This window comes from Mobula birostris, chromosome 8 (assembly GCF_030028105.1).
Source record: "Mobula birostris isolate sMobBir1 chromosome 8, sMobBir1.hap1, whole genome shotgun sequence".
NCBI classification, from domain to species: Eukaryota; Metazoa; Chordata; class Chondrichthyes; order Myliobatiformes; family Myliobatidae; genus Mobula; species Mobula birostris.
The window spans coordinates 162557678-162572267 of NC_092377.1; the positions used below are offsets into that span (position 1 = coordinate 162557678).

A 14590-nucleotide genomic window follows, 5' to 3' on the forward strand; every position below is an offset into this window, starting at 1 on the left:
GCCCGTGTTCAGTCTATAGGGCGATCCTAAGCTTCCTGGTGTATGTCGCTTTAATTCTCAATCCTGCTCCCATTCAGATTTGTCTCTCTGCAACCTTTTCCACTGCCATAGTGAGATCCAACTTAAGAACATCTCATCTTCCATCATGCAACTTTGCAACCCTCTTAAATTTTCTGCCTTGGTGTAAAACTGCTCTCTTGTCACTTCCCACCATTATATCTGTCTTTCACAGCTTTCTTAAATGGTCTTGGCAGCACTCAGGACTGGTGTTGCTTATCACCTGCTTGACTGGTTGAGTTCTTCCAGCTTTTCTATTTCAGGATAATAGCTGAGCTAATTTCTATTAGCTTTCCTATAAAAGATAGGAAAAGCCAATCTGCTGAGTGGGCATCTCAGTCTTAAACAAAGCGATGAAAGGTGTCAATGTCAGTCCTTTCAAGTGGCACTTACCAATAATCTGCTGACCAATACTTTGTTTGAGTTTCATCAGGACCACTCATTGCCAGACCTCTTCACAGCCCTGATCCAAATGTGAGGAAAGATTGACTGCCCTCCATTTTATGTGATCATTTGACTGCGTGCAAAACCTAGGAGCCCTGTACACTGAAATCCACGGCATAAATGGGAAGAGACTGCAGTGTCTGCTGTCCAACATTGCACAAAGGAAGATGAAAACAACAGGAATTCTGCAGATGCTGGAAATTCAAGCAACACACATAAAAGTTGCTGGTACATCTGCTCTCACTCCATCCTCCCGCCACCCCACTAGGAATAGGGTTCCCCTGGTCCTCACCTACCACCCCACCAGCCTCCGGGTCCAACATATTATTCTCCGTAACTTCCGCCACCTCCAACGGGATCCCACCACTAAGCACATCTTTCCCTCCCCCCCTCTCTCTGCATTCCGCAGGGATCGCTCCCTACGCGACTCCCTTGTCCATTCGCGCCCCCCCCCCCCCCCATCCCTCCCCACTGATCTCCCTCCTGGCACTTATCCGTGTAAGCGGAACAAGTGCTACACATGCCCTTACAATTCCTCCCTTACCACCATTCAGGGCCCCAAACAGTCCTTCCAGGTGAGGCAACACTTCACCTGTGAGTCGGCTGGGGTGATATACTGCGTCCGGTGCTCCTGATGTGGCCTTTTATATACTGGCGAGACCCGACGCAGACTGGGAGACCGCTTTGCTGAACACCTACGCTCTGTCTGCCAGAGAAAGCAGGATCTCCCAATGGCCACACATTTTAATTCCACATCTCATTCCCATTCTGACATGTCTATCCACGGCCTCCTCTACTGTAAAGATGAAGCCACACTCAGGTTGGAGGAACAACACCTTATATTCCGTCTGGGTAGCCTCCAACCTGATGGCATGAACATCGACTTCTCTAACTTCCGTTAATGCCCCACCTCCCCCTCGTATCCCATCTGTTACTTATTTTTATACACACATTCTTTCTCTCACTCTCCTTTTTCTCCCTCTGAATATACCCCTTGCCCATCCTCTGGGTCCCCCCGCCCCCCCTTGTCTTTCTTCCCGGACCTCCTGTCCCATGATCCTCTCGTATCCCTTTTGCCTATCACCTGTCCAGCTCTTGGCTCTTTCCCTCCCCCTCCTGTCTTCTCCTATCATTTTGGATCTCCCCCTCCAACTTTCAAATCCCTTACTCACTCTTCCTTCAGTTAGTCCTGACGAAGGATCTCGGCCTGAAACGTCGACTGCACCTCTTCCTAGAGATGCTGCCTGGCCTGCTACGTTCACCAGCAACTTTTATGTGTGTTACAAAGAAAGATGATTCTGGTTGTTTAAAGTGATGTCTTCTCAGTCCCAGCTCCTCAGGGCAGCATGCCAGGCAAAACCACAGCCACCTCACCGGTGATCTTTCCATCATTCGATCAGAAGTACATCGACTGCATGATGCTCACATCCTTTTGCAACGCCTCAGCCGATCTCTCATTGTTGCTGGTTGCAATCTTGGAACCCCCACCCATCATCAGCACTGTGGGAGTACTTTTGCCAAAAGAGCAGCAGTTCAAGGTGTCAGCGTACCACCACTGTGTCAGGGACTGTGAGTGACAGGCAATAAAACTCTGGCCCTGCCGGCACCACCCAGATCCCAATTAACAAAAGATTTTTTTTAAGTTATGGTGGAACAGCATTAATTAGATCCTGGCTTGGGTAGAGTGTAGAATTTTGGTCACTCTGCTCTAGAAAAGCTGTGATAGAACAGGGGATGTCATAGAGAACATTCAAGGATCAGTGTGCATATATCACATGATGCCTCTATTCCTCCACAGCTCTCAAAAGCCTCAGTTATTGTATACCTCCATTGCCTTGGAGTTCATCCCCAAAGACAGTATCTCTTATCTGGACTGAGTTTCATATGTCACTCTTCTGTCCGACTGACAAGACCTTCAATATCTTTCTACAACAAGGATTCACAACTTTTATGCTGTGGAGCCTTACCATTAACCAAGGGGTCCGTGAATCTATAGTCTTAAGCTCCCAACAACATGGGCAAATTTTAGATCATTTTTATCATGCCCTTAAATACGTCTTTATCATTCATATACAGTCTCATACAAAAAAAACAAGAGACTAAATATAAATACAAGGTACTGTGGAACCCCACTAGCAACAACGTTCCCGTGACAAAAACAGTTGATCCCAGACACCATCCCAAATTTTAGATCATAAGAGCTTTTAGTTCTGTGATTAGTTTGGCATGTGGGACATTATCAAAAGCCTTGCTAATATCCATGTAGGGCCTCATTACATGCACTGCCCTCATGCTCACAAAGAATCCAACTGAATCAGTGAAGAGTGACCTTTTACTAAATTAATCCATGCCGACTATACCTGATTATCTGAGCTTTCTACATTGTGGTTTCTAAATCCATCAACTGATTTGCCTACCTAAGTATGGCCAGTAAACATTTCTTTTTTAACCAATTGTATAATGCTTTAATCCACTGGCACCCCTCTCAAAACAATGGATACTAAAAGTTGAAAGAAAGAGTCTCTGCAATGTCCTTCTTTCCTTTAACAGCCTGACACTTCCACTATTATAAATTATGGAACAGTACAGGACAGCACAGGCCCACATCTCACAATCTTGTATCAACCCTTTAACCCTTCTCCCACGTAGCCCATCATTTTTATTTCATCTTTGTGCCTATCTAAAGGTTTCTTAAATATCCCTAATGTATCTGCATCTACCACTAACCCTGGCATTCCATGAATCAACTCTACCCTTATACTTTCCCCCAAACGCCTTAAAGCTCTGCCCTCTTCATTTAGCCGTTTCATAGGGAAAAAGGCACTGGCTATCTACACTATGCCTCTTATCATCTTATACACCTCTATCAAGTCACATCTCATCCTCCTTTGCTCCAAAGTGAACAGTCCTAGCTCACACAACTACCTCATAAAAACCACAAGAGGTTGATGGAGGCAGAGTTAAGACAGTGCTAAACGGTGACTCCTTTTCTTGCATCTTCGGAAACAGCTCTAGTTTCATCTTTAATATCTTCATTTTTCCCTTTCAGGGTTCTTTTGAAAACCCTGACCTGGAGTTACATGCAGACTTTGGTTCTTTGCAGGAATGGGATCCACTCTCAGGGTTTCAGGACCAGCCATCATTGTTCAGCATGCCAAGGGTTCGGCGTGAGAGTCCGGCTCGAATTCAGAAGCCTAAGATCTTGGGGCTCTGGAGATGGGTAGATCGTGGGTCAGTGTCATGGCAGGAGACTCGTATGTTGTCGGGGAGGCCGGAAAATCTTTTGCTGTGGAACCGAAGACCCAAGGTCTTTGCGATCTTCAGGCACAGAGCTCGTAAAAAGCAACGAAACGGACTTTTTAACATCATAAACCAGCAGGATGTTGTTATGTCTCATTAGGGAGAGAGAGAACCTGTGGTTTGTCGAATGCCGGATGAAATGCCATAGTCTTTGGGATAACTGCAAGGTCTGTATCTTTGCTATCGCCTAGCTCACGCTTTGCTTGGCAGCGGGTGCACTTTTTTTTTTGCTAGGGTGAGGGGGGATCGCTGCTTGCTGCCACTTACGCATGGGGGGGGGACTTTGGGGTTCTCACGTTTAACTGTCGTTCATTCTTTGGGGCACTTCTCTGTTTTCAGGGGCACTTCTCTGTTTTCAGGGATGTTCACAAAGAAAAAGCATCTCACAACATACAATGTATATTGTGCACATTCCTCTGACATTAAATTGGAACGCTGAACCTTTGAAACAAGAGCGGAATTACCCCAATTGGCCCATCGAGTCTGCTCTGCCATTTCATCATGGCCGATCCATTTTCCTCTCAACTCCATTCTCCTGCCTTCTCCCTGTAACCTCTCATGCACGGACTCATCAGGATCCAATCAACCTCTACCTTAAACACACCCCATGACCTGGTCTCCACGGTAAACCGCAGCAACGAATTCTAGATTCACCATCCTCTTGCTAAAGAAATTCTTCCTGATCTCCATTCTAAATGGACATCATTCTATCCTGAGGCTGTGCCCTCCGGCCCTAGACTCCGTCACTACAAGATCTCCCGTCATTCTTCTAAATTCCAGAGAGTACAAGGCCAGAGATCAAATGTTCCTTATATGATAATCCTTTCATTCCCTGAATCATTCTCCGATGAACCCTCTCCAATATCAGCACATCCTTTCTTAGATAAAGGGCTCAAAACTGCTTACAATACTCCAAGTGAGGCCTCACCAATGCTTTATAAAGACTCAGCATTACATCCTTGTTGTTATATTCTAGTCCTCTTGAAATGAATGCTGACATACATTTGCCTTCCTTGCCACCAACTCAACCTGCAAATTAATCTTTAGGGAATACTGCACAAAGACTCCCAAGTCCCCTTGCACCTCCAATTCTTGAATTTTTCCCCATTTAGAAAATAATCTATGCTTTTATTTCTTCTACCAAAGCGCATGTCCATACACTTCCCGACGCTGTATTCCATTTGTCACTTCTTTGCCCATTCCCCTAATCTGTCCAAGTCCTTCTGCAGCCTCTCTACTTCCTCAGAGCTACCTGTCCCTCCACCTATCTTCATATCGTCCGCAAACTTGGCCACAAAGTCATCAATTCTGTCATCCAAATCATTGACATACAATTAAAAAGAAATGGTCCCAACACAGGCCCCTGTGGAACACCATTAGTCATCGGCAGCCAATCAGAAAAGGCTCCCTTAATCACCACTCTTTGCCTCCTGCCAATCAGCCAATGCTCTATCCGTGCTAGTATCCTTCCTCTAATATCATGGACTCTTAAGGTGCTAAGCAGCCATCTGTGGCAGCATGTCAAAGGCCTTCTGAAAATCCAAGTACACAACATCCACCAATTCTCCTTTGTCTATCCTACTTGTTATTTCTTCAAAGAATTCCAACAGATTTGGCAGGGAAAATTTCCCCTTGAGGAAACCATGCTGACTTTGGCCTATTTTATCATGTGCCTCAAAGTACCCTGAAAACACATCCTTAACAATCAACTCCAACATCTTCCCAACCACTGAGGTCAGGTTAACAGGCCTGTAATTACCTTTCTTCTGCCCCGCGCCCTTCTTGAAGAGTGGAGTGACATTTTCCAATGATCTCACTTTAAGGACTCTTTATCTCATTACCTCATGTATTCGTTATTTATTGATATTTATTAATATTTGCATTTGCACAGTTTGTTGTCTTCTGCACTCTGGTTGATCTTTCATTGATCCTGTTATAGTTGCTATTCTCTATAATTTGCTGAATATGCCCACAAGAAAATGAATCTTAGGGTTGTATATGGTGGCATCTATGTACTTTAATAATAAAATTTACTTTGAACTTTGAACAGGGTCAACATTTCAATTATTCTGTTACTCTTAATGCACTTAGTGTTAGATTTTCTTTTTTATATCTTCCTTTGATTCTATTATCATCTCTTCTAATTTCACTCCCACATTTAGCATACTTTAAGCTTTCTGTAGCCTTAGACTTTCAGTGTCTAAAATAAGCTTCTCTTTTTCATCTCACCCCCTTGTGCCTTGGTATTCAAAATAAGAATCTAAAACCTGAAACAAAAATCACTGAATTCTAGAAACACTGGAAAAGTACAATTTGCCCATTAGACTCAATTCTGGTCTTACAGTATGAGATGCCAGACAAGCAGCATGGCAATCTCAAAGGTCAGAAACTGTAGCACAACAACATATAGAGCCAAAGTGGGTAAACAGTATGAAACAGATGCCAAGATTCGCAAAGGTGCATTTATGGGTTTACCCCTGTAACACTTTACCATTCATGACTTCCAGCTGTTAGTGTATTTATTGTGTTGAGAGCTGATAAAAGGCTTTTTATATTTACTACAGCAGTTATGACAATGAGTCCTAGTGAAATATTAAACTTTCAGATGCTCAAAAGGAAATCAGATGACTTGAAGGACAGAAAACTACAGGACTTCAGAGAAAATGCAAGGGTGGAGAAATCATTAACAGTTCTTACAAAGAGCCAGCATAGGTACAGTGTCCTGTGTTCCAATATACAGAACACAGGATGTTACAGCACAGTACAGGCCAACCACGTTGTGCCAACATTTTAACCTACTGCAAAATCAATCTAACCCTTTTCTTCTACATAACCCCCCATTTTTCTATCATCCATGTGCCTATCTTAGAGTTTCTTAAATGTCCCTAATGTACCTGCCCCTACCATCACCCCTGGCAGAGCATTCCATGTATCCATCACTCTCTATGTAAAAAAAACTATCTCTGACACCTCCTCCCTATACTTTCCTCCAACCACCTCAAAATTATGCACACTGGCATTAGCCATTTCCATGCTAGGAAAAAGCTCCGGCTGTCCACTTGATCTGTGCTTATCATCTTCGACACCTCTATCACATCAGCTCTCATCCTTCTTTGCTATAAAAAGAAAAGCTGTAGCCTGCTCAACCTATTCTGAAACTCTAATCCAGGCAGTATCCTGATAAATCTCTCTGCACCCTTTTGTATATATTGAGATACAGCCAATCTAAGTTGAACGCAATTCCAGGATCACTTTGTAAAATTGGATTAAATATTAAAGATTAGCTTTCTTTGTCACAGGAACATCGAAACATACAGTAAAATGCATTGTTGGTGTCAACGACCAAGATGTGCTGGGGGGGGCAGCCCGCAAATGTTACCTTGCTTCAGGCTCCAGCACAGCATGCTCACAACAAAAGTTCTAACGAGACTGAAAGATTCAGCACGACGGCTCCAGAGCTGAGTGAATACTGCGATATGGATTGTTCTACATTGAGTATTGAAAATCATTCAGGGTTTCGACAGGGCCAACTGAAAGAAACCGGTCCAACAACTAAATGACTTTAGATTACAAATTAAGCAGAAACATTAAGAAAGATTTCTGTTCAAAAAGCAAAATGGTTCAGGGTTAGATGCACTTCCTGAGAGTCTGGTGGATGCAGATGGAACAGCATTGAAACGGAAAGTGAATAAATAATTCAAATATAGGAATAGGAGGTCGGTGATGAGGAATTCAACTGTAGTGGTAAACATCAGCACAGACACTGATTAACAGTCAGCATCTGTACCAAACTACTCCAACAGATATTCAGAGCATTCATTTCACATATGTCCATCATTCAAACTTTGATCCTTACCCATTAAATGTTCTTTTATTTCTATTAATAAGGAAAGAGGAATTTTTCAGCTGATTACTTGATCCCTTCTCCTCATCTTGCATTTATTAGACAGACATTACTTATTTGTAAATGAATATAATTAGGGCAACCAGGGGTTCCCAACCTCGAATCCACAAACCCCTTGCCTAATGATATTGGTCCATGGCATAAAAAAGTTTGAGAACCCCTGGATGATCCCAAGATCAAACCCTAGTATAACATCTGATATTTTTAAAGACAAATGGGGATGATAGAGTAAGACAGCAGTTAGTGTCAGTGCCAATGACCCAGGTTCGTTTCCGGTCGCTGTCAGTAAGGGTTTTGTCATGTTCCCTGTGACCACATGGGTCCTCTGGGGGTGCTCCAGTTTCCTCCCCCAGTCCAAGGAGATATGGATTGGTAGGTTAATTGATCACATTGGGTCTAATCTGGTGGTTCGGGCTTGTTAGGCTAGAAGGGCCTTTAACTGTGCTGTATCTCTAAATAAAACAAAACAAGTAACAGAAAAGCTGCTAGACTGTTGATCATTAATGGATGAGGAATGTTCTAAGAGACTCAGCATTGAGGAGATTCCTCCCGAACTGCCCTGGATAAGATAGGCTTTAGTTCCTTGTTTACCAGGCTGAATCGAAACAGCAGGAATGGGCAGTAAAGAGTGTCAAGTCACTGCCACCCTTACTGATTCAGAACCTATCAACCACGGGAGCACAGCAATTTACAGTACAGGTAACCCAGGTTCAATTCCGCCGCTGCCCAAAAGGAGTTCGTACATTCTCTCCACGACCGCTTGAGTTTCCTCCAGGTGTGCCCGGTTCCTCTCGCAGTCCAGGGACGTACTGGTTGGTAGGTTAATTGGTCATTGTAAATTGTCCCATGATTAAACGGTGGGGGGGATTGCTGGGCAGCATGGATCAAGAGGCCAGAGGGGCCTATTTTGTACTGTATCTCAATAGGTGGGGTGGGGTGGGGGGACGGATGGACCGCTGCTTTAAATATTCTTGTCTTCTCAAAATCAATGCTAACATTGCATTTGCCTTCCTTACTACTGACTCAACCTGCAAATTAACCTTTCGGTAACCCTGCAACAGGATTCTCAAAACCCTTTGCACCTCCAATTTCTGACATCGCTTCATGTTTAGACAATAGCCAATGTCTCTATTCCTTCTATCGATGTGGATGACCATACACTTCCCCACATTGTATTTGATCTGCTGTTTCATTGCCCATTCCCCTAATCTGTCAAAGTCCTTCTATAGCAAGGGTCCCCATGGTATTAGTTCATGGCATAAAAAAGGTTAGTAACCACTGTTTCTTCAATACTACCTGCCCCTAACCTATCTCTGTGTCCTCCACAAACTTAACAAAGCCATTAATTCCGTCATCCAGATCATTAACATTTAACGTGACAAGTAACAGCCAACACTAGCCATTGCAGAACACCACTAGTCACTAGCAGCCAACCAGAAAAGACCCCCTTTCTTTCTGCCCCTTGCCTCCTGCCAGTAACCCCAGCCCCTATACAGGCTAGTATCTTTTCTGTAAACACCATTGGTTATCAGCCTCATATGCAACACCTTGTCAAAGGCCTTCTAAAAATCCAAGCAAACAACATCCACTGACTTTCATTTGTCTTCCTCAAAGAATTCCAACTGATTTGTCAGGCAAGATATCCCTTAAGGAAAACAGGCTGACTTCCACCTATTTTATCGTGTCCCTCCAAGTACCCTGACACCTCATCCTTCTTAATGGACTCATTATGGCCTCTAAAAGCATAGTAAATGTGGGAGTAAAATTAAAAGAGAAGATAATAGTAAATCAAGAGGAATGAAAAATCAAAGAAAATCGAATGCACTGCTGTAAGTGTATTAGAGCAACACAATAACTGAGGAAATTAATCATTCCATTTATAATAGACTCATTATAAGCCTTAAGAGTCTGATATCCTTTAGCCCCATTAATTTCCTTAGCACTATTACATTGAGTTCTTCACTTTTATTCATCTTCCCTCTGTTGCAGACAAAGGGCCCCAGAGTATTGTTGAGGATCCCTACCAACCATCCCACAATCTCTTTGACCCAATATCGTCAGGAAGGAGGTACAGAAGCATTAGGACTAGGACTGTCAGACTGGATAATGGCTTCTTCAAACAGGATATGAGACTAATGAATATCCTGCCACCACTGAGGTCTTGACACTAGGGATAGCAAGATGTTTACTGTTTACTTGGGCTGCGCTTTACTACATGCATTTTGAATTATATTTTATTAATTTATTTTTAATATACTATTTTAGTTTATGTGCTGTGCATGATATTTGTTGTGCAGGTGCACTGTGGTCCGAAGGAACATTATTTCATTTGGTTGCATATATGTATAGTCAGACTGCATTAAACTTCAACCATGTTGTAAAAGGGCAGGGCTATAGTGATAAAGTGTATAGGTCCCTTTATACCTTGCTCTTCCTGGTACTACCTCATGCACTAAGAACTGAAGTGATCTGTAAGGAAGGTATGAAAAACAACGAAGATTTTCACTGTACCTCACATCAGCATATGTGACAAAAATAAGCCAATGTCCAATAAGTTCAATGTCCAAATGGGAAAAGTGTAAAAAAAAAAAAAAGATCCACTGTAACATACACAAAATACTCAGGTCTGGCAGCATCTATGTAAAGGAATAAAGAGTCGTAATTTTGGACAGGACTCTTCATCAGCTCTGGAAAGGAAGAGGGAAGAAGTCAAAATAAGGTGGGGTCAGAGGAAGGAGTACAAGCTGGTAGCTGGGTAGGGGAGGGGAGGACAAAGTGAGAAGATGAGAAGAGATAGCTGGAAATGGTAAAGGACTAAAGAAGGAATTTGTTAGGAGAGCAAAGTGGATCATGGGAAAGAGGGAAGGAGGAGGGGCATCAGGGGGAGGTGATGGGCAGGTGCGGAGAAGAGAAGGGATAAGAGTGGAGAATGGAAGAAGAAACAAAATTACTGGAAGTTAGAGAAATCAATATTCATGTCATCATTTGGAGGCTACCTAGATGAAATATTAAGTGTTGCTCCTCCAACCTGAAAGTGGCCTCACCATGGCAGCTGAGAAGGTCATGGATTAACATGCTGGAATGGGAATGGGGATTGAAATTAGAATGGTTGGTCAGTCGGAAATTCTGCCTGTTGCATACGGAGCAAAGGTGCTCAACAAAGCAGTCCTTCAACCTGCATTAGGTAGAGGACGCCACACCAGTTCCACCGGATACTGTAGGTAACCCCGACAGACTCACAGATGAAACGCTGCCTCACCTGGAAGGACTATTTGGGGCCCTAAATGGAGGTGAGGAATGCGAATAGGCAGGAGGAGCACCTATTTAAGTGTAAAGCACTACGCTACCATGCCACAATTCAATTAAGAGAATATTACAAAGTGAAACGTTTATTTTCCTCTGCATGGCTTAAGAAATTTTTTTGGCACAAGCTCAAGCTAATCTTTCTTTCAATATCTGTAACGTACTTTAATATTGCATTCATTCCTTCTACTGAGGGTCAATCAAGTCGAGTACAGCTAAACTCCCAGGAGTCTCGTAAAGAGAAAGAGATACCAGAAACAGACAGGACTTCATCAAATGCATACTCACGTGATGCAAAACGTGGACCCGATATGCTCCTTCACCAGGCTTTCCATCGTGTACCACATTACCTATTAGGTCATAGGTGGTGTGTTTGTGCACAGCCTGAACCTCTTCAGACAGGTATTCTCTTAAATCCACATTCCTGAAACACATTCCAATAAGCATGTTCGTTTTATAATGCTAAATCCTCATTACCCGAAAGGGATAGGGGAACTGACAGTTGGCGATCCCGGCGTCTGACACTGGAGTTCAGGGTCCCTTCACTGGCTAGTCCAAGGGTAATACCAAAGGCTGATCGGAAGTCTGGAAGTTGAAGTCTAATGGTTGAAGCCTGGGGTCTGGAGACTGAAGGATTGCGCGTGTGGGTGTGTGGGTGGGAGGGAGTGAGAGCAGGAGGAAAGTGGCTTGTTTTACTGGGTTTTTTTTGTTTCTTGTATTCTGTTTTATTGTGTTTTGTGTTGTTCTGCTGAGCATGTTACATCAGTGCTAGAATATGTGGTGCTACTTGCAGGCTGCCCCCAGCACATCCTTAGGTATGTTGGTAGGTAATGCAAGCGATGTTGTAGAAGCCATGCATCTATATTCTGTCTGTATTGTATTTTATGTTGCATGTTTATTATGGGTAGTCAGTCACGTGGGTTGGGGCGTGGTAGAAGCGAAGAGCATGGACACATATTTATGCTTTGTCTTTGGTTTAGTTTGGGTAGAGCTAGGGAGTGGGCAGGGGGGTGATTTTTTTTTGTTGACTGCTTAAATATACTTGGCTTAAGTATGTCTGAATACGCTTGGACTGTTTATTTTGTTACACTGCTGGTTTTAGTTTTATTAGCTTTTATCATTTCAAGACTGTTTGTCTTTGCTGATTTCTCAATAAAGGAACAAATGTACTTCCTTCCACTTTACAACTTGTTGTACTGTTGTGCATCACAATGCAGTATCAACCCGCATGCTTAATGCCTGAGCGGTTTTGGTTTTGGTTTGGTTTTCAACAAGCATATTTCACTGTTTGTTTCGGTGAACATGTGGTAAATAAATCTGAATCTGAACCTCATAATTCAAGCATGTTCCGTTGTGTTTACTCAACACCTGGATGGCTCCCAAAGTATTGCTTCACCCGGCATTTCCAACACTTTTCATTTTCATTTCAAGTTTCTACACTACATTAGCTGACATCAGCCAAGCTGTAGATGAAATGTTACAAATACTTTAGCACCTCCAGCTCAAGAAAAGCAGAATGTTTGTGCTTATGGCAAGTCACTGATAGACCACGCGGGGAAATCAGATGAGGATTTGGTTTAGCAAAAAGTTTACAGATACCAACAAGTACTGGAAACATGCAACAGGTCAGAGACAGTCAGTTCTGATTACCGGCCATCATTTGAAATGTTAAATTAGTCTTCAGGATATGATAATTTCACATAATTAACCTTTAGAGCTTGTAGCAGATCTGGACAGCAGATTGATCTGAAATGTTAACCCTGTTTCTTGCTCCACAGATGCTGCATGACCTACTGAGTACTTCCAGCATTTCCCATTTTAGTTGATATTGTAATGATGGATGTTAAAGGAACTACACACAATTAAAGGGTGAAAAAACTGAAAACTAAACACAAATTACTTACGTTATTGGAAAATTGACGATGGTGGGGTTCTTCTCTATGAAGAAATTATTCTTTGTGAATCTCTTGATGTAGAAGATGAGATAGGGGGGTAGCTTTGTCAGCTGGAACCTCTTCAGGAAATTCTCCTTGTAGGTTTTATACTCCTGAAGAAATTACAACAAACAGTTTGTTAAGTGTTGGCTACATCATTGATTGGACCCCTTTGGTTGATAAACCAGCATTTGGCAAGACAGCGTGAGTAAATTCCTGCTCCCACCCTTTTCAAAGCATGTCGTAGGATATTTCACATCTATCTTTCATAACCTCAGGCTGGTTTAAAATGCCTTGCAGCAAATAAAGTACGAGTAACTGTCATAATGTTGTAATGTAGGCAAACAAAATCTGCAGATACTGGAAATCCAAAGCAACACACACACAAACTGCTGGAGGAACTCAGCAGGCCAGGCAGCATCTATGGAAAAGAGTAAACAGTCGACATTTTGGGCTGAGACCCTTCACCAAGACTGGTCTTGATCATCCCGCTGAGTTCCTGCAGCATTTTATGTGTGTTAGAGTAGTGGTTGTGTTACTGGATAAAGATTATTGAAAGTACAAATTAAAATCCCATTGTGGTAAATTTTAAAAATTAACATAGTTTTCAAACTTCCTTGTTAAATAAGCAGGTGATCATTAAAATTAACTATACAGTTTTCATAGAAATTCCAATACCACTCTTTGTGGAAAAAAAAGTCCTGCCCTGCATAACCAGACTGGTTTTTATGTGACACCACACCCACCCCAATGAAAATGGCACTTAACTGCACTGAGGTCACCTAACAAGCTACACATACTGATCAGAGAAACAAGAGATGCACAATAATTGTCAGTTTGCCAATGGGAACTAGATTAATAACAGAATACCTAATCTGTGCACAGCAAGTTTCCAACAAACAGCTCTACAAAACAAGACAAGATAATCAGTATTGCGATAAAGTTAAAAAGCATAGAAATAATAAACACAAGATTCTGTAGATGCTGGAAATCCAGAGCAACAAACACAGAATGCTGGAGGAACTCAGCAAGTCAGGCAGCATCTATGGAGAGGAATAAACAGTTCATGTTTCAGACCAAAACCCTTCATCAGGAATGGAAATAAGTCTTTACACTGATTACCAAGCAGCTATTTATCCCAATTCTATTTTATTCTCTTCATGTCCTATCAGATGTTATCACTGATCTATATACCAGAAGAGTTAGAAGTTAAAAGTTTTTAAATCTCTTGTATTACCTCGAGGTACTTATATACAGAATGATCTGTCTGGGTGGCATTCAGACAAAAATTTTTCCACTGTATCTCAGGACGTGACAATACTAAACCAATTACCAGTAGTGAATTACACCACCGATGTCAGATTGTTGGAATGTAGGAGGAAACACATGCAGTCTCAGAGGGGACATGCAACCTCCACTCAGACAGCATGGGAAGTCAGGATTGAATCCCGGTAGCTGGAGATAGCAGCTCTACAAGCTGAATGTAGCTCCTGAACATTTGGAAAGATAGCATGAAAACCCTCTTGCTCTTCACCTTTTTTCAAAATGTGCTGTAGAATATTTTACACATATCTACCTGAGGGGATGCGTGCCCTTGATTTCACATGTCAGCTAAAAGGCAGCACTTTCTCTTAGTCTGTTGGCTCTG

The 14590-nt window shown here is 42.5% G+C and overlaps 1 protein-coding gene across 1 annotated transcript in view; it reads right to left on the reverse strand.

The window, feature by feature from the left end:
* The window catches only part of usp39 (ubiquitin specific peptidase 39), a 61728-nt gene that overhangs the window by 7141 nt on the left and 39997 nt on the right, over window positions 1–14590 (reverse strand). Inside the window, exons 10-11 of the mRNA XM_072266659.1 lie at window positions 12913–13055; window positions 11297–11432 (exon numbers count right to left, since the gene is read on the reverse strand). Of these exons, the coding sequence (XP_072122760.1) occupies window positions 11297–11432; window positions 12913–13055 (279 nt within the window). The remainder of the gene's footprint in view (window positions 1–11296; window positions 11433–12912; window positions 13056–14590) is intronic.